This window comes from Lepisma saccharinum, chromosome 5, assembly GCF_977018435.1.
Source record: "Lepisma saccharinum chromosome 5, izLepSacc3.1, whole genome shotgun sequence".
Classification (NCBI taxonomy): domain Eukaryota; kingdom Metazoa; phylum Arthropoda; class Insecta; order Zygentoma; family Lepismatidae; genus Lepisma; species Lepisma saccharinum.
Window position 1 is genome coordinate 73,493,185 of NC_139233.1, and position 19,819 is coordinate 73,513,003.

The following is a 19,819-nucleotide window of genomic DNA, read 5'->3' on the forward strand; positions in this document are numbered from 1 at the left end:
TTATATTAGCTGTGTCTTTCAGGTGCCAGTCTCTACAAGAATGCAGTTTCCAAGCAGAGACGTTAATATTTAGTGCCTTCCAAAAAGGTCAGTCTTACACCCTGAAAGGGTATTAATAGTATGCTTCATATGCAAACTGTTTTTGATCATGAGAAATCAAATACTGAAATGTGTATCTACTTCACATTCCCTCCATGCCAGGCAAGTGAGCAGACTCATTGTTGTCTGCTTCTCCTGTTTGTTTTTAAGTCCACTTCATGCTCAGATGGGTTAATCAGGACTGAACCTGCAGTTTAAAATTGGGATCCGAAGCATTGTGAAATATTCCTCTATTGGAGATCAAACCTAGGGCCCCTTGATTACAAGCCTTGGTGGGAGGACCTGGACCATTCTAGCCTTCATTAACATCTGCTTTGGTAACTTGGGTACCATATATCATATTTGTAATGCAATGGATCAGGAAATAAACTTGCTCCACATGCTTCATAATGATGTAACTGGCCCCAGGTCTAATACCTGGTGGAGGTACATCGCACAGTGGTTTGGATCCCACTTTAAACTGTACGTCCAGTCCTGATTAGGCTCAAAACAAAAACTCAAATTATAATGTTGTAACTTATTCTGATAAATATAAATATTTAAAGAAACACATTGTCACTTTCAGAAAACCAAATTTACTGATGATAAAATTGATTAAAAATGCATTACTTCATGCACCATTTTAGAAGACATTATATAGTGAATTACTGCGGAGCCCACTTCCATGCTCTTGGAATTTACATTCTTGCACATTATACATCCAATCTTAATGGTCCTGAGAGAGCAATCTATATATTATATTATATATACAGGAAAACCTCGTTAATACGAAGTTCAAGGGACCAAAAAATGTCAACTTCGTATTAAACGACTTCGAGTTATCCAAACTTTTCAAGATGGTGCCTTTTTTTTCAGGTGTAAATAAAGTAGAGTATAAATTAGCCCCACAAAGAATATTTTATACTTTGTGGTAGCTCAGAAAATAAGCTTTATATGTACTATATAATAATATTGTACGTTTTAAAGGAAGTGTAAAAAATGTTACACAAAATGAGAACACGGAGCTTAACGTGGACACAAAGATTACAAGGAGTCGGTTAACACCATTTATCCTGCCTAGTTATACAACCGGTTATGCACAGGATGCATGTTGTGGCAAAAAGTCTTATAAAAACTGTATTTTCTTTTAATTGTGCAAAGTTGTTGCTCTTCCACGAAATTCTTACACTCGTTTATTGCAAGAAGTGAATCTTGACAGTAGTCACATGCGAGCAAGAGACGGGAGATAATCGAACAGAATGAATATTGGATTTTATGTACTAGAACATCGTCCGTTACAGGATTAACTGGTAAGAGAAGATTCTCTTGGGAGAGAACACAACCTTTCCCTGGCACAAAACAAAACAAAAAAATCGGGCCTGTAAATTTCATTCTGGTTCGGCTGTCTAAAACACATCGTAAAAAAAAAATCACGTATTCTTTGCTTCAGTTAACTTCATATTCGCCCCCTCCCCTTTTTCAGGGAGCAGTCAAAACTCTTCCTCAACTTGCATTGTAATCAACTCTGAAAAAGTAAACACACAACTTGCAATGTTTGCACACAATGTGTATCCTAGGACACATTAAACAGTGCCGCACTCGATAATCACTCTGGTTTGGATCCCACTTTAAACTGTATATTTAGTCCCGCTTAATTCAGCAGTATAAAATGAACTAAAAACAAGTTTTACGAAACTTGCGTATTTTCAGATTAATCGACAATTTATTGTAGGTTTCAGGAGTATTCTGGACGTCAAACACTCGCTCCGCCAAAACTTTTCCTCTCATATTCCTACATTGAGCATTGCAGTTTTTTTTTTAACAGCAGCACGTTAATGGTTCTGAAGAAAAGCGGGGATTATATGGCTTTGCGAGATTCAAAACAATGAAGCAATGAAGCTTATTCCTTCCCACTGGATGAGTCATTGCAGTTATCAGCAAGCCAGAGGTTTCCAGACGCTTTATAGACTAAACACTGGCGCCAGCTGCAGCGTAAACACAATGAGACCGGCTGGAAGTTAGAGACACCAGTGGTGGATAATGAGCTGTTGTAGGAGAAGGAAGGGGGGAAGCCAAAGGAGCCGTTGTGCGCACACGAGCAAGAATATCGTGGCCGAAACAATTAGCAACGGACCCCCCCCCCCCCCCGGTTGCTGATCGATAAAGGGGAGAAGTCACTCAGACAACAAAACACTGTTTTGGCAAATTTTATGACTGGCACAGTTGGGAAACGTATGAAGCGGGAAACTGGAGTTGCAACATACGTAAGATTGATGTCAACTTTTGCGGGAAACCTAGATGACAACGCATTAAGCGGGTTGACGATCTTTAGTTGGCCTATGCGGCTTTGATTATCTGTAACAGTTTCCCTTTTTTTATGAAGTTTTACAGGGCACAAAGAACATGCTTTTAATGAAAGTGGTTACCGGAAGTTGTCTGCTACCAGGTCAAAAGTTTCTCGCTCACGGAAAATTGCTGTATCTCGAGCTCAGAGCTAGACAGATTGGTGAGTCTTCCAGGCACCACGCATCTTGTATTTTGGAACATTCGTGCGATTTTATCTCGCATTTCTCATCTGGCACTGGTGAATATTTCCAAGGTGGCGCATTAACCGGGAAAGAGCTTGACCTCCCATGCACATTGACAAAGAATGTCAATGTCCAGCGGGCATTTCGGGCTACTTCCCTCGAGTTGTCAGCAGCTCTTAGGACAAGGAAACATGTCAAGGTCAAGTTAAAATAACGTCCAAGCTCTTTCCACATTCGATCTTCTCTTGTCAACTTACGCAGGTGTCTACTTCGAATTAAGCGAAACCAGTTTTGCGGAAGGGTCTTGTAAACAACTTCGTATTAAAAATTATCTGTATTTCGATTTATCCGTACTGAAATACATTATAAATCCTATCTTATCGGCTGGGGAATGGGAAGAACTTCGGATTAAAGGGTACTTCGTATTAACCAATATCGTATTAACGAGGTTTTCCTGTATATATAAATGTATGTTTGTTCCGGCATAACTCTCGAACGCCTGGAGTGATTTCAACCAAACCTGGTACACATATGACTTACAATCTGGAAAGAAATACTGTGGGGGTAAGACACCGATGGCACCCCTAGGGGGGGGGGGAAGAGGGTGACATGTATAAATAATAATAATAAAGAAACTGATATTAGTGTGGAATCCATAGCTTTCGGGGTCACGAAGATGAATAGTTACACTCCCAATGCCATTCAATTTATTTATTCTTGCTCCTGGAGGTGAAATGAAAAATGTTGTTTATAATCAAGTTTTGAGTTCAATTAATATTATAGTGAATTTGTAAAAGATTTTACTTTATAATTTGTATACTGTACTTATACTTTTAAATACCTTAAATAAAATTAGTTACATTTTACACTATAGTTAGAATTCATTATTTTTTTGTCTAACAGAAGATTGGGATAAATAAATACCTGGGCAACACTGGAAATCAGCTAGTATATTATAAAATCTTCCCGATTTTACATTTTCAATCATTTCAAAGTTTATTTTTCTCCTTGGTCCCTTGAAACATAAAATTGAGATTCCATTGTATATTCTTAATTGTTTGTTAGTTTTCGCTTGCAACTAACAAATCAGATACTTGGACCAAAGGAAGAAAACAGAATGAGCATAATCTATACACGAGGAAGGTTTTCTTTCTTGCTTATCTCTTATTCACCTAATGATTTCAGAGGAATGCTGTCTGAGCTGTCCATAGGGCAATGGTTTCTTGAAGGCAATACTATGTCAAATTACCTGCACTCACAAAGTCAAGGAACAATGGAGGTAGTAGTCCTCCAAAAAATAAATAGAGTTCATAATTGGGAAAAGAGAGACGCAGTAGTATATAAATACGGAGAAACTAGTACTCACATTTATCCGCGAACCTGTTTTATCTTTTTTGATTAATTTCAGTCGCCACTGCCACCATCCTTGTTGGAACTTGCTCTGCTCTACTGTTGGTTGGCGTGCATCTTTTGTTTGTAGTTCTCTGGCTCCCGCTAGGTGCACTTGTGCACTTCCCGCACAAGCTAAACATCGATAGCGGGCAAGCGCACCACACTTGGATTCCCCTACTACAACAGTTATCGCCCGGAAATAGCAGACGACACAGACCCAGACGCACAGTTAACAACAGCGCACCTACCGGCAGCCAGAGAACTACAAACAAAAGACGCACGCCAAGCAAGAGTACAACAAGTTCCAACGAGAATGGTGGCAGTGGCCACTGAAATTAATCGAAAAAGAAAAAACAGCTTTGCGGATAAAAGTGAGTACTAGTTTCTCCATATTTATAAATAGGGTATTAAGAAATAAGTAATATGTGAACCAGGATTCTCTCTTACAGATATGTTAAACAGCATTTTCTGGGGCAAAGGATTACCTATGTACTCTTCGTACAATTCTACGCGAATCGTCCTTTGACCATTAAAAAACTAAGGCGCAATGTCATGTACCTTAACGTTTCTTCCATTATGAAACGACATGATGTACTCGTTGACTCTTTGCCATTTCCGCCACACACTAGAATCTTTGTCTCGCATAATTCTTGCTAAAGGAGCTAAGGTTAATCAATGTATTTCCTTAGTCCTTTCAGACAAGAGTTTCAGAGTTTCTAACAAACATTCATTAATAGCCTCTACCCATCTGGCCTCTGGCCGCGGTGGCTCAGTCAGTAACGCATCTGACTACCATGCTATAGGTCCCGGGTTCGATTCCCGGCCGGTTCAAATCCGGGAACTTTTCTAACGTTGAAAGTGGCCCCGGTGCTGTCGAATAACATGGGTACCTGGGGGAAACCCTGGACGTTTTCTGATATGGTGAGTTCAAAAGTTTTGCAAGGCAAGAACTGTGCCACCCTGAGCTTTCATAGTGGCTTATGAACTCAGTTTTAAATTGTTCATATGAGACTACCTGTGTGTTTCTTTCAGAAAACCAAAGTTTTGCACTTTCTGTTAAGAGTTTCGCAACGTAATTTATATACTGAACTTGATCAATCCCATATAACTCCAAAAATTCCTCAACCTTTTCCAGAAATTCAGTTGGAGTTACATTCGTGATCAAGCCATTCAACTTTGGAGTTGGACAACTAAGTGGTTTCACACGAGTAATACTAAGGTTGCTGTTAAGATCAGATTGCTCCATATACCCTAACAACGACTTTCCTTGATCGTCTCCTTTCCCTGGAAACCCGCTCAACTTAGCCCTTTTGTGTCTGGTTTTAAGATAGCTTTTCTTATTTGAAGCAGAATTGGCTCCCCACGGTTTCTCCGTATCAGTCGAGGAGTCTGCATTAGTAGCACGCAAATGGCTTCATCATGCTACCCGGTTTAGTAGGAACTGCATCAGAGGCATCCGTAGACGTGGCTTTATCTACACGACCCATCCATGCAATACCAGACACAGAGTAATCAAGACCATTGTCCTTGAACTGTTTCCGAACGATATCCTGCAGTTGACGAGCCTTACGGGAGTCCCATTGTTCCCAGTTATCCAAAACCTTACTGAACCTATCCAATGAGTTCTCAAGAGACCTTAGTGTCACCATAACTTTTGCAGGCATAGCGTTTACTACTGAAGTCCCACTCCCTTGGTGCCGAGAAGAAACCTGCCTTACAGGGGTGACAGGATGAAGGAAATTCCTTCTTTAACCCCACCAGTTCACCATCACTGATGGTTTTTCCTAACTGAGACCCATTTGAAACTTGACCCAACTCCTTTTCCCTACACACTATCTTATCCAACACTTTCTCTACAATTTTCCCTTCCAAACATCTGATATGTTTCTCATTGTCTATTTTTCATCTGCTTCATAGATTTTTGCACACCCTGCACTTCCGAATCCAACTTATTTGCAAGCTCCTCATACTTTTCTTCCAAACCTTCTGCCCTGCTCATGCACTCTACTCTATATTGCGAGACCAACAAAGTGAGATAATGAAGACCCTCACTAGTCTTAACAATGTCTTGCTGGAAGTCCAAAATACATTTGTTGGTATCATTGAAATCAGACTGGAGTTTACCCACCAACTTACTGGTATGAGCAGTGAGTTCTGATTTCAGCAACTGATTGCTTTCTTTAGAGTTCTGATTTCAGCAACTCTGTGCATTCTTTGCTCCTTTCATCATTTAGTTTGATGAAAGCAAAGAAAGAATGTAATGTTACAACTTCCTGTTTTTTTAATTTTTTTAATTATTATTAGTAAAATAAGTCAAACTACAAATCATTTGTTTCATGCCTGATCAAATCTGATCACTGCAGCTACACTGCCCTTAAGTCTCATAATCTTTTATCACGGCGTCGTTCGGATCCCTTACTTAACAATATCAAAGAAAATAATCTGATTTTGGTACCAAGAGCAATAAAATACCCATGTGCGCCAATGAGCCGCACGTCAGGCTAAGTTTGCAGCAGGTTTTATGTATCAATCCACGCGAGAACTGAGCACATAATCTTCCGTGCCAGTCTTGCCTCAACCGCCGAGCTGCTTAAATCGCAGACACTGAGAAAATCCACAGTATTGCCAAACGCACAACACATCAAAACCCGCATGCATGTCAAGCGGAATATATTTGTGTTTCTTTTTGTCTCCTGAAACATAACATTTTAGAAGTACTTTCGGCGCATAAATTATTTAAAAAATGTGTCATTACTTAATATAAATGCGAAATATCTTCGAAACATGAGAGCATGTGCATGGACGTACGCAGGATTTTTTCCAGGGAGGGGCAAGGAATGTATTTTTTCCCAGGGGGGCAAACAAGTCTCATTTCCCCCCAAAAGAGTGTAGTTCCCTAAAAAAAAATTGCTTAAATTTGAATTTATGGTGTTAATGCAATAATTAACACATATTATTATGGCTAAAATGAAATTATATGTGTGAAATACATAATTTTTGGTCGACTTTCATTGTCCAGGGGGGCACGGCCCCCTTGCCCCCCATCCGGATGCCCATGAGCATGTGTGTATATTTCAAGCACGCAAAAATAAAAATAAACAAAGATATAAGTAAACAACGACAGGCCCTCTTGAATTTAATGACAAATTATTGTTTTTGGTTTATAAAAAAATACATTTATGAAAACCTTTGTTACTGTAAGACACACGCACTTCAAGTTATACCAGCAAAAAAAAAGAGCATGATTTGATATTGGGGATATATACAATCAGGTGCATTGTCTGCTGCTATTACTCTGGTTTCAATTTATGAATCACTTCACTAAACCAGGATTCAAATCTTGGTCTGTCCATATCTTGCTAATCATCCATCTTTGCACGGAACAGTAAATATTCGCCTTCAACAAAGACGTCATTGCCGCCAGTGTGTGAAACAATAAGCCTCTCCCTTCACCTCTCCCTTTCTCGTCGGTTTCGTCAGCCCTGGCGGTGGTTTTGCACGACGGTGGTATATAAAAAAAAATTCAATATAACGCCCACGCCCCTCCCAGAGTTAAAGCCTCTGGTCCAAATAATAAACGTGTTTCTTCTCACGGGGATATCTTTTAATACCGGGGACATTCTTTTGTCGTCAAACAACAAACAATCGTTTCCTCTTCCTAAACTCAAACTGCAAATCATTCAACATACAGGATACAGTTCGTGCACACATTGACGGCAAATCACCTCACGCCCTGTTTTACTTTGATCTTCTTTCCGTAAGGAAGATTATGCATTTTAAACAACTTGCTTCATTTGAAGAGCTTTTCGCTTCGGATGAAGCCCAGAATAACACTCGCTGAACAGGAGACCTTGATTCAGCCATTCTCGCTGCTGTATAGCACGATTATTAATCACAATAAACATAGGGTTAAAATAGTGGGATGTGCAACACTGGTATCACGGATTCCACGCGCTCTGCAACGTATTCACTCTTGATCGACTCGCACTTGGGTTTCAGCGATTCCTCAGCGCAATACAAACTACAGTTGGCGAATCTGCAGATCCAAGTTCGTCTGCACAGTGATTGCATCTGATCAAGTCCACACCTGCTAATGGATGTATTATTTTGTCTGTATTTTACAAATTAAATAACTGTTTTCTTGCAAGTATGCAGTTGTGTCTGAATAGAACCCGTCTCAGTGAAACTATATTATGCGCGCATGTTGGGATCTACATATGCGAAAACCTGCTGCAAGGTTAACCTGACGCTTGGCTTAGAAACCAACAACTACTAATTTTGCCTACCCCTGAATTCCTGTCCATTCTTCTCCTTCCCTCATCGTTTCTAGGACAACTTGCCTGGTAACGACGGTAACGCTGACAGGTGGGTGCAGTATGTCTAAACTTGATTAAGCTTCTCTGAATTAAAATTAAATTGTCCCTGATGCACCTCGATGCATATTCAAAAATATACCATACCTTACTTGTAAACAGAATATTATATCAATAATAATTCTGACAATTTAGTGTACTAGATCAAGTTCACGTTCAATTTTACCGATGTAATGAAGAATTAATGGTACTATCTTTAATAGTGGTTTAAACGTACAACAGCACACACCCTATGCTACCCTCGTATACACATGAACTACACCATCACAACTGGTTCTTAAATTTTTTTAGAGCATCCCCTTTCCACATGCAACTTGATCCGGTGATGTGAATATGCTCAAATCTATGCTAAATCAATAACATTTAATTATGCAAAATTTATACTATGTCAAAAGTAGGTCAAATGTGCATTAATAACACCTGGACACTACAGGAGCTGAATAAATGATTTCGTGAACATAAGACACCAAATCATATGAACAGAGCACCCAGAATTCCCCCTTCTGAAAAAAAGACAATCATTAATACACCTATGTAATCAATAATGATCAATATCTTTGAGGATGTTCATTGAACTGAAATGTACTCAGTAGATTAATAACACATTTATTATGCTCAGACAATACACACTTGCCATCAACGGGCACTATATGTTAATTTAAATTTTGGTCAATGCAAAGAAGTAAGCTTATTAATTACATCACATTAGAACAGCTGATATTTCAACTACGAAAATAGTTATTCACTATTCATACCTGGATTAGTATTTTAGATAACATACTCAACACGCTCATAGGCCTTGTACTCTAAAAGTACGTGAAAGTATCTATTTACTGTACTTCAATTATACAAATGGGATAAATATGCAATTTATCTCAAAAACTCTACTATTCATGGCAGTATTGAAGGTTAACCTTGGACAGAGGTTAGACAGAGAGCCTTTGCGTGAGATTGTATGCAACCCGCCAACCTCTCTAGCATAAAGATGCATATGCTATTTGCAAGCACTTCCAAATAAGGTCATGTGACCTTGACAATATTTTAAGATAAAATATACGCTTTCTTATGGTACAAATCAGGGATGTGAATAATGTCTGATCACATTTATACCCAAATACTAACTTTTGTAATATTTCCACTTGTTTTACGTCCAAGTTACAAGAAAATTATTTTTTTTCTTGCAATGGCGTCATTCACCATTGCACTCGAGTCAGGTGGAACGAAGCAATGATATGAATCTTTCCTTTATGCGACACTCTGTACACAGGCTAGCATGCTTTGTTTCGATGAGGAAATGGGAAGATCTACCGAACCTGTACGTTCACATGAGCTCATGCAACACTATTAACCTTTTGGATCCCAAGCATCTCGATCGAGATACCCAAATGTAACCCTCACGGTCCCAAGCATCTCGATCGAGACGCTGTGTCAAGGTCATAGTTTTTACGTTATAACTTTTCTATTTTTGGCTAGAATTTCGATTTTTTTTTATATTGTTCCTAACACATGTATTTAACAGAAATGTTTTTTTACATTTTTTTGTCTTCATGAAAATGGAAGGGGAAAGGTGGGGGGAAAGGGGCATCTCTTTTCAAGGTCAAATTTTTGCCGACAAAGGAACACCGGCTTTGTTGTTCTAAAGCAAAGCTTTTTCACTCCCTCCTGTGAACTGCTTTCGAAGGAAGCTTGTTTATCAGTATCCCATGTCAAAATGAAAGTTTTCCGTGGGGGGAGGGGGAAGACTGGTTGCTGAATCTGCATTGTGAGAATGGAATTTCGAAGCGTGCTGAAGGAAACCTTTGTATTTTTGAGCATAAGTGTCCACAAGTTGCGTCAGGGGTTACCATGCATTGTCTAAAAATAGAATTTCAAGCAGCTGCAAGAATCGGTGCTCATTTTTCACTGTGTTCTACCTTTTCGTCTGTGAATGTTGTGCATAGGTGTCGTTTTGTGCCCAAGTGCGAGGACATTTTTTGGGTGAAGTGACAATTTTTTAAAATAATTTTTGGAGGTTTTCTCCCTTCCCCCTCCATATATATGCCAAATTTGCATAAATTTTGCATTTTGTGCATTTTGACATTTTTTCGGGGGGGGGGGGAACACCATTTTTTTAAAGAAAAGTATTTTTGAGGGGATTTCCCCCCCATATGTACGCCGAATGTGCATAAATTATATATCGTCTGAATCTGTGATTCATTCTGCGTACAATGGTATATCTTTCATATCTCTAGGGCATTTAGTTTCTGAGCTATAGTCATTTCAAGATACCGCTGCATTTTGAAGCTTGAATCAGTAGCCATTCCTTTTGTGGGTACAACTCAAGTTACATTGGTCATACGACAATGATGCAAATATTTTTCTGTTTCTTACATGCCAGCGATAATTTCTATGTGCATTTTGAACTTTTCATATCCTTTTTTTCGGGTGGCAGATAGCGGGAGGGGGCAAAAACATATTTTTTAAGGAAAAAGTATTTTCAGGGGATTTCCCCCCTTTCCCCCTCCATATATACGCCGAATGTGCATAAATTATATATCGTCTAAATCTGTGATTCATTCTGCATACAACGGTATATCTTTCATATCTCTAGGGCATTTAGTTTCTGAGCTATAGTCATTTCAAGGTACCGCTGCATTTTGTAGCTTGAATCAGTGGCGTGCCAACCATTCCTTTTGGGGGTACAACTCAAGTTACACTGGTCATATGATAATAATGCAAATATTTTTGTGTTCCTTACATGTCAGCGATCATTTCCATGTGCATTTCGACACTGTCATGTACTTTTTCTTGGGGGGAGGGTGGGGGAACCAATTTTTTTTCCCGAAATTTTGGAATTTTGAGAGTTAGCCCCCCTCCCCCGCCACATATACGCCGAATTTGCATAAATTTCATATAGTCTGAATCTCTGGTTCATTCCGCGTACAACGGTATATCACTCACCTCTCTAGGGCAATTAGTCTCCGATCTACACTCATTTAATTGAAACTCTGCATTTTGCTCAAAATCGGCTCGGGACAGAGAGGCTTACATGTGAAAAAGGCCCTGGGTCTCAAAAGGTTAACCGAAAGCTGGCTTACCTTCACCATGCGATGAGGAGACAAAGCATTCCACTACAATACCTTATTCTTTCATCTGCAATGGAAGTCCTGCTGATGCACCGAAAGTGCACGTTATTACATTCACCCGACGTTCATTGAAGACCGGCAATCCATAGGCACCATCCACATTTTGCTGAACTGAGAAATTTGAAGATTTGCATCTCACACTTTCAATTGCGAAGCAGCTTCATTTCCACCATCTTTCCACAGGATCTCCTTCGCACTCGCTTTTCACATACTTTCACTTCACTTTTGACCAAAAGTAGCATAACATATAAATGAATGCACGTGTGTGTATCAAGGACATTTATGTAATTATAACATATACAGGGTGTCATTTTAATGGCGGCCACGGACCACGGAAACGTATAGAGAACATCAAAACAAACAACTTTTCTCAGTAACGTTTTTCTCATTGGTGCGTCGTTTCGGCGCTACAGTCGTTCAAAAAAGCCCGTTTTGCTGCCTGAATGCTGGCAACCACACACAACATTTTATTGCATTTGTGACGTCATATCTCGTCGTGAAGCGATGCGTTCCAGGGTTGCCAGGAACACACATGCTCTGTGAAAAATGACATAGCTACAATCAGCCACATTATGTACCGTAACACAAAACGAGAAAACACGTTCTGTAACCTAACAGGAAGTAAACAAACGATACGAAAAATAGTAGAAAGAAAATTTTGTCTCGGCGTACATGTCAAATATTTGCAAATCTAGTTACCAAGTTGGCATCTACAATTTAGTCTATCCACTTCGTCCTTCTGATACTAGTTGTCTGTGACACACTGAACAGATGACAAAATAGAAATGAAAGAACTCAAAATTCCAAAGGCAAGCAACAGATAATATAATGTATATTCGGAGCATTATAAGGCAGGTGTCAAAAATGATTGAAAATACAGGGATATAAGTAGTAGTAATACAAGCTGTAAGACGACTATGTGTTTATCTATGAACCGGATACACATGTAATAGTTTGCAAATATGAACAGGGCAGTATATTCATCATTAGATTGTTGCTTTGATTGTACTTGTTTTAGCCGTAATGTAACAACGTGAACCTCGGATACTTCCGTTATCAGCACAAAAGTACCGCATGGTATCTGGACACAAACCTGTAGATATCAACCTTGCAACGAGATTTGCAAATATTTGACATGTAGTTGGGCGTAAACAGCCACGTGTAAGCTGCAAGTCCAATAAAATGTATTGTTGTTGATATTTTAGATGTAGGCTGAGACAAAATCCGACATTGACATTTAATTTTGAATACGTTTTTTACCATTTCTCATATCGTTGGTTCACTTCCCCCATCCCCTGAGATGACTGCTGATCTTTTGGATGGTAGGCTATGGTGTTCGGTCTGCTGGACGCGTTTCTCGCTTCGTTTTACAGCTAATAATCTGGTTGGTAGTTTGTCATTTTTCCCAAATTTGTGTGTTCCTTGCAACCCTGTCGTGCGCTGTTTCGCCGCAGGATATGACGTCACAGGTACGATCAAATGTTGTGTTGGGTTGCCAGCATCCAGGCGGCAAAACGGTCTTTTTTGAACGGCTGTAGCGTCGAATCGACGCACCAACGAGAAAAATGTTACTGGGAAAAGTTGTTTGTTTTGATGTCCTCTATACGAATCTGTGGCCCGTGGGCGCCATTAAAATGACACCCTGTATAATTCTAATTGTCTATTTATGCAATAGCATGGAGTGTATCATGTTGTATCTTTTAATATCTAAGTTTACGTGTGCAGATACAGCACCCCGTAAAACCACTGTCCCTATGCATAAGACGACACCAAGCTTAACGAGTTATTCTTTTGAAAATGAAAGATTCAATAAAGTTAGGTCAAACTGCACTACAATGAAACTAAAATAACAATGAAATTGATTTTGCCGTATGGTTGACAAACAGGTGAGACGTATTTTGATAATTTATGGTTTAAATGTGTAGAATGGCCAGTGCCATTTAGCGATTTTTTCTGATACTAACATACCCAGAGATGCTTTCTTTCAGCACCTGCACTCCATCTATCGTGAATTCTATTCACCTCATGTACATATGACCATTGGAAGTAAAATGTTTAACTCAAACTTCCGGCATACAAAAGCAAAACAGTGAGATAAATAAGCCTTATGACAACACTCATCATAAAGGGAAGGGTGATGTTACCTGAGGAGACAGTCCGAGTAACCATGGAAACATTAGCTGTTGTAGTTGTCATAACGTACACTGGAGAAGGACTACTGGATGAAAAACTTGGTTTTGGTAGAATCTTTGTGGCTCCAGGTACATTTGATATTGGCATAATTTTCATGCTTGCTGAAAAAAAGCAAATAATTTGCCATGATGAAATTCACCATTTATATAAGAACTAATTAACTATAGTTCTACATACTTCTCTCCTGTTTATTATTTCTTTAAAAAAAATATTATATCTTACACTCCATGAGGGAAATACAATTAGAAAATTAGAAATATTTCTGCTGTTATGGTTTTTATCTTTTATTAGAGCTGAGCCAATACCCATACTAATGTTTGACAATAGTAATAATTAAAAGTTGTTCAAAATATTGATTAATATCAATATATTACTAGCATATTGTGGCAATTTTCAGGTGATAAAAGTCACAGCCATAGTTATCAATATCACTAAATGTCATATTAATTCATTATCAGTATCAGTTAAAATTTCATATCAGCCCATCTCTACCTTCTATACTTTAACTGGAATCTGAAATGTACTGAAATACATATCTCTCTATCAATACAAGAGTATGTAAAACAGCTTCGCGGAAAATGTGAGTACCTTAAATATCTATTACCACGTCTCTCATTCCCATAGTATGAAAGAGTATGAGGTTAATCTTATGAAAGTATAACACTTACTGCCTTCCTGTTTGATATGCAAGTTCGGTTTTCCTGGTTGAACAGAAGTCTTCAGGTGAACCCCTTGTACATTTGGTATGTTTGCAAGACCTTGGGAACCACTCATGCTTTGCTGCTGGTGTGGAGTTAGTGGGATCACAATAGACCCTGTGCGTGGACGAGGTTTTGCTGGCTGTGCAATTGCCTTGGGACGTATCTTGGGAATGCCTCCTTGTGAAGTAATGTATGCAGTTGTCGGTACTCCACCAATAGAAACTGAAAAAAGAAGTTCCATTTTTAAGCATTTTCATTGTTTACACTTAAATATCTTCTTACACAACATGCTGGATAGGGTATGCTTGTGATGGATTGATTTAGTTTCCTTTACTTAGCTTTTCTGTCACTTTTGGCTAATCACGAAGATGAGGATGAATGGTGATATGATGAGATAAGTGAAGGGACAATCACAAACATATAGGGATGACACAACACATGCCCCACAGAGGATTGATTATTTTCCTGTAGTTTACGGTTATTACAAGCATAAGAAAACAGTTTTTCTTTGTGACGTTTCAGGAGAACACACGCTCCTTTCATCAGACATTTATTTTCATTTTGACAAAGAAAAACTGTTTTCTTATGCTTGTAATAACCGTAAACTACAGGAAAATAATTCTATAATGCAAGCAATGCGTACATACAAGAAAAAAAGAAAGAGGATTGATTATACTGGCTATGAGTCCAGATGTCAGAGCTTTTGCTAAGGTTTGCAAGTGCAGTCCAGGGTGTACTGCACTATATGGAAGGGAGGTTGACATTTGGGTGTCTTTGGAAAGGGTCACTCCAGGGTATACTTGTGCCTGTCACTGTAGCTGTTCAGGAATAAAAAGGAAAAAGAAAAGAAAAAAACAACATAAATTCAAGACTCCACAGTAGTCACCTGAAGTATAAACAACATTTACTATAATCTATTATAATTTTATTTCAATGAGAATATTTTTACCCAGAACATAGAGCTATAACAGATCAAATAAAAAAATATTAATGATAATTTAAAAGGATATCAAAGCAATACATGCTATTAACAAAATCAAATTGCCAAAACAATTGTAGTATGAAAAGTAGACAAGACAAAAACGGTGATTCAAAAGTCATGCAACCCTGACCTCGTTTTTTCCCTTGAATGCTGAATGCAAAATTACATGAATAAAAATGTGAAAGACATTTGTAGAACTTTACAATTTTCTATGGTTCAAAACCAATGCCAGATTCATCATCATTACAACATTGTCTGCTGTTAAAGTGATTTGTTTTAAAAATATATAAAAGCAGGAAACGGTAGGTGAGGCCAAATAATGGCAATACATTTATAAATCAGAAAAGTGCTGCTCAAACATGTCCAAGGCAAAGTCCACAATCATTGAACAAAATGACAGGGCACTGAATTACTCTGGCATCTAACTTTTAAAAACATATATGAAGGGCTCAGGTGTAAAACATGGTAAGTGACATTTTGGTCAATTTGAAGTTACAAAGTGCACCATGTAGCCCATCGTAAATGGAGTCAAATCGTACTCAAAGTGTTTTATTTTGTTAAAAGCTGACAGCTAGATGTGTTGAAAGTTATGGTATCTACAAGTTGTTTCAAGTAAAGTGTGGTAAGTAGAAAAGATGGTGGCCAAACGGCTGTTACTGAGATGTAATGTGTCTCAGAAAGTTCCCGAGTATTGAGGCCACAGCAAGGATAAGAATGAGTTAGAAAGTGTATATGATTCCCATAAGACCAGGAATATGTACCACCGAAAAAGAATGAGTAGAATGAAGAGGTTACCAATGCAGATGCAAGTAAAACTGTGCATGGCCATGTATATTCTATTTCATGTAAAACATGGTATCTACTGTCTCAGAAAGTTCCCGAGTATTGAGGCCACAGCAAGAATAAGAATGAGTTAGAAAGTGTATATGATTCCCATAAGACCAGGAATATGTACCACCGAAAAAGAATGAGTAGAATGAAGAGGTTACCAATGCAGATGCAAATAAAACTGTGCATGGCCATGTATATTCTATTTCATGTAAAACATGGTATCTACTGTAGATACCATTGTTTACATGCAGCAGTGCTCATAACGCCAGTTTCGAAATAAGTTTCACTCTCGTACCCGGATGTGAACTGCGATCTAGAGAGAAGTATATACTTTTCTTCTACTAGATATAAATAACTGTAGTCACATAGAAATTTGTTTAATTTTAATTTGGGTATGCACATTTAAGGCTACTTTAAGATACCATACTTTACACTTGAGGAATATGCGATATAATCTGAATCGTATCAATTATTAGGAACTGTTTAGCTTTTTTTATCAAACATTTCTTTCATAAATCTGTAATGAGCATTTTAAAAGTTATGACATTTTTATGGTGGACCTAATTACCTATTTGTAATTTAATTAACTTTTGTATTTATGATATTTGTGTGGCCGCGGTGGCTCAGTCGGTAACACGTCTGACTACCATGCTAAAGGTCCAGGGTTCGATCCCCAGCCGGTTCAAATGCAGGAACTTTTCTAACGTTGGAAGCGGCCCCGGCACCCACCCAGTGTCGAATAACATGGGTACCTGGGAGAAACCCTTGGGGGTAAAGGCAGTCAGGGGCGTGATGCTGATCACATCACCCCTACTCATGACCGGATCAAGAAAGTGTGGGGCGTTACTCCCACACCCCCTATATGCCTTCATGGCGTGGTGCTAAGCACAGGGGAGCACTTTACTTTTTTATTTATGATATTTGTTACTTTGATGGAAGCAAATTATTTTATTGTTGATATTCAAAATTATAACTATGTATTTTAATCCATAAGAGCTAAATATCAGTGAAAACTATTAAAAGTGTAAGCCCTGTGTACATTTGAAATCATTCTTTACAAATATGTCAAGTTAAAGAAAAATATAACAGAAAGCTTCAAGGGCATAATTGTTGTCTTGATTGATTTGATTTATTTTACTTCACTTTTTGTGCCACTCCTGGCTAATTTGTGAAGATCGATATGAAATTGATGAATAAGCACTCACAAACATCCATGCGCAGGCCGGGATTCGAACCTGGGACCCCTGGAATCATAGCATGATGTGCTTACCACTCCGCCACGGGGGCCGACAATTGTTATCTTGAAGATAGAGATTTAAACTTTATGTATAAATTGCTTATTGAATCTCAAAAATCTAATATTGCCATTGTACGCAATTTCGATAGTCTACGTAACAGAACTTTGTATCAAGAGAGGCTTGCAAATCGTAAACTGCTTCGCATGCTGAGGTAATAAATAGAGCCTCTGTGTGTGAGAAGTAGATATGTGAAGCTGAAAAACCGTTCATATAAAAACATTTTCTTATGAATATTGATCTCGATATAGAGATAAGGAAGTTATTTTTAATCACAACCATTCAGAACTTATTTTTTTAAAATATTATCGTAATAAAACAAAGAAATATACTTTTCTAATGGTGTTCATTTCAGTCACAGACATAGGAAAACAAGAACTTTCCTGTTACAAGTAGCTCAGGTTATTGTTTATTGAATAAAATTATTATTATTAAAAGCTTTCATTTCTGTATTACAAATTGTTATGGTTGCTATAAAAAGTCGGTCAAAATATTATTGAACTGACATAATAAGTCAGCTTGAATAAAGCGGTATCTGATCATTCATTTTGATAATATCGTTGCATGTAAAGCATGGTAACTACAACAATTCCTTGAACAACCCTCAAACAAATCAGATGTAGCACCACCGAAAAAAATAATTAGGATGAAATATCATGTTTGTATGATAGTAAACATACAAGTGAATCACATTTGCTGTAAATATTTTAGAAATTTATTTTAATTTGTAAGTCAGATTTTTTTGAAACATCAACTTTCATTATCTCAAAACCTGCATTTTGTTACTTACCATGTTTTACACCCGAGCATTTCATATATTGTGTAATACCTCCTGCTGAAAAACCTGACAATGCTAAGTAAATAATCAGATTTAAACAGAACCTGGCAATGGTAAGTAAATAATCAGACTTAAACAGTCTTCAAGTTCATTTTACATTTGGCCCCCAACTTAATATTTTAATGACATGAAATCTGTGACGTTAATTAAATAAAGAGTTTTCCAAAAGTCCTTCCCTTGTTTAAATTCACTATAACTTCATAATGAACAGAGATATTCCAGTGAAATAAAGTTTGTACTTCATAGCAGTCCTTAAAGTTTTACCTGTCAACACTGCATGGCTGTCGTCCTCATCACTACACCACCAACTGGGCACCATTCACATCGATGCATTCCTGCCATCTCGACCTGAATCCGAAAGGACTGAGATGACTGCAGATATTTTTGCTTGTCATCCAGATCTCTTGGCTTTTCCGCGTACACTTCCATCTTGACACATCCCCACAACCAAAACTTACATGGAGCCAGGTCTCCCGGCCTTGCATACCATGATGTGTGTGCATCCTCTGCAGCCAATCCACCTGCCTCCTGAATTGACGCCATCTTGGAATCACCTGATCACTTGCAGTCACGTGATCTTCTCAATGACAATGTTGCCAGAGAAAACTTTAAAAGACTGCTGTGCAGTACAAACTTTATTTCACTGAAATATATCTGTTCGTTACAAAGTTATAGTGAATTTAAATGTGGGAAGGACTTTTTGAAAACCCTGTATAACAACTAATTTTAATACACAATTCAAAAGCATCTACCTACCTGTAGTAGCAGTGATATTTCCTGCTGAAGGATTTCCTGTAGATATTGTGACGATGTTTCCAATGGTGCTTCCACCAGCCTGTTGATTAACTCCCCCGGAACTTTGTGCACTGTTGTTAATAATAAGGGAAGTTCCACGATTCTGAGTCAATGTGCTTGTTGAACCTGTTGCTGAAACAGTCTTCACTATGGGAACACTTAGTGACCTCTGCAGAATACTTGGGGAGCCTGATGATGATGTGCTGGACACAATTATAACCTACAAGTAATGGACACAAGTAAAACAGTCATAAAATACTTTGAGCATATGAGTTTCAGCTAGATGAATGAAGGTAAAAAAACAATTTAAATTATTTTGTTTAATGTTGAAAAATAAACAAAAAGTAAAAGCAAAAACTATTTTCATATGAAATGTTTACAATGAATAACCCTAGGCCTCCCCGATGGCATAGTCGTAGCCTTGTAATCAAGGGGTCCTGGGTTCGATGCCCGGTGAATGCACATAGTGGTTCAGATCCCACTTTAAACTGTAGGTCCAGTCCCGATTAGCCTTACTGTGCACAAAGTGGACTTAAAACACTAACTCAATCAATCAAAACAATGAATAAGCCAGTTAAGGGAAAAAAGGTTTCAATTCTCTACTCCCCGTAAGTCATAAAATGAATGTGTGAAAACAATTATTTTCCAAATTGCATTTCTTCCCAATTAAGATTCATTAAATCTGCTC

The 19,819-nt window shown here is 38.1% G+C and overlaps 1 protein-coding gene across 2 annotated transcripts in view; it reads right to left on the reverse strand.

Moving 5' to 3' along the window:
* Positions 1 to 19,819, reverse strand: part of LOC145987882 (BRCA2-interacting transcriptional repressor EMSY) — a 143,211-nt gene that overhangs the window by 64,107 nt on the left and 59,285 nt on the right. For both annotated transcript variants that reach the window (XM_083122669.1, XM_083122668.1), the window contains exons 7-9: positions 19,093 to 19,351; positions 14,358 to 14,612; positions 13,641 to 13,790 (exon numbers count right to left, since the gene is read on the reverse strand). In XM_083122669.1, coding sequence (XP_082978795.1) covers positions 13,641 to 13,790; positions 14,358 to 14,612; positions 19,093 to 19,351 — 664 coding nt within the window. The remainder of the gene's footprint in view (positions 1 to 13,640; positions 13,791 to 14,357; positions 14,613 to 19,092; positions 19,352 to 19,819) is intronic.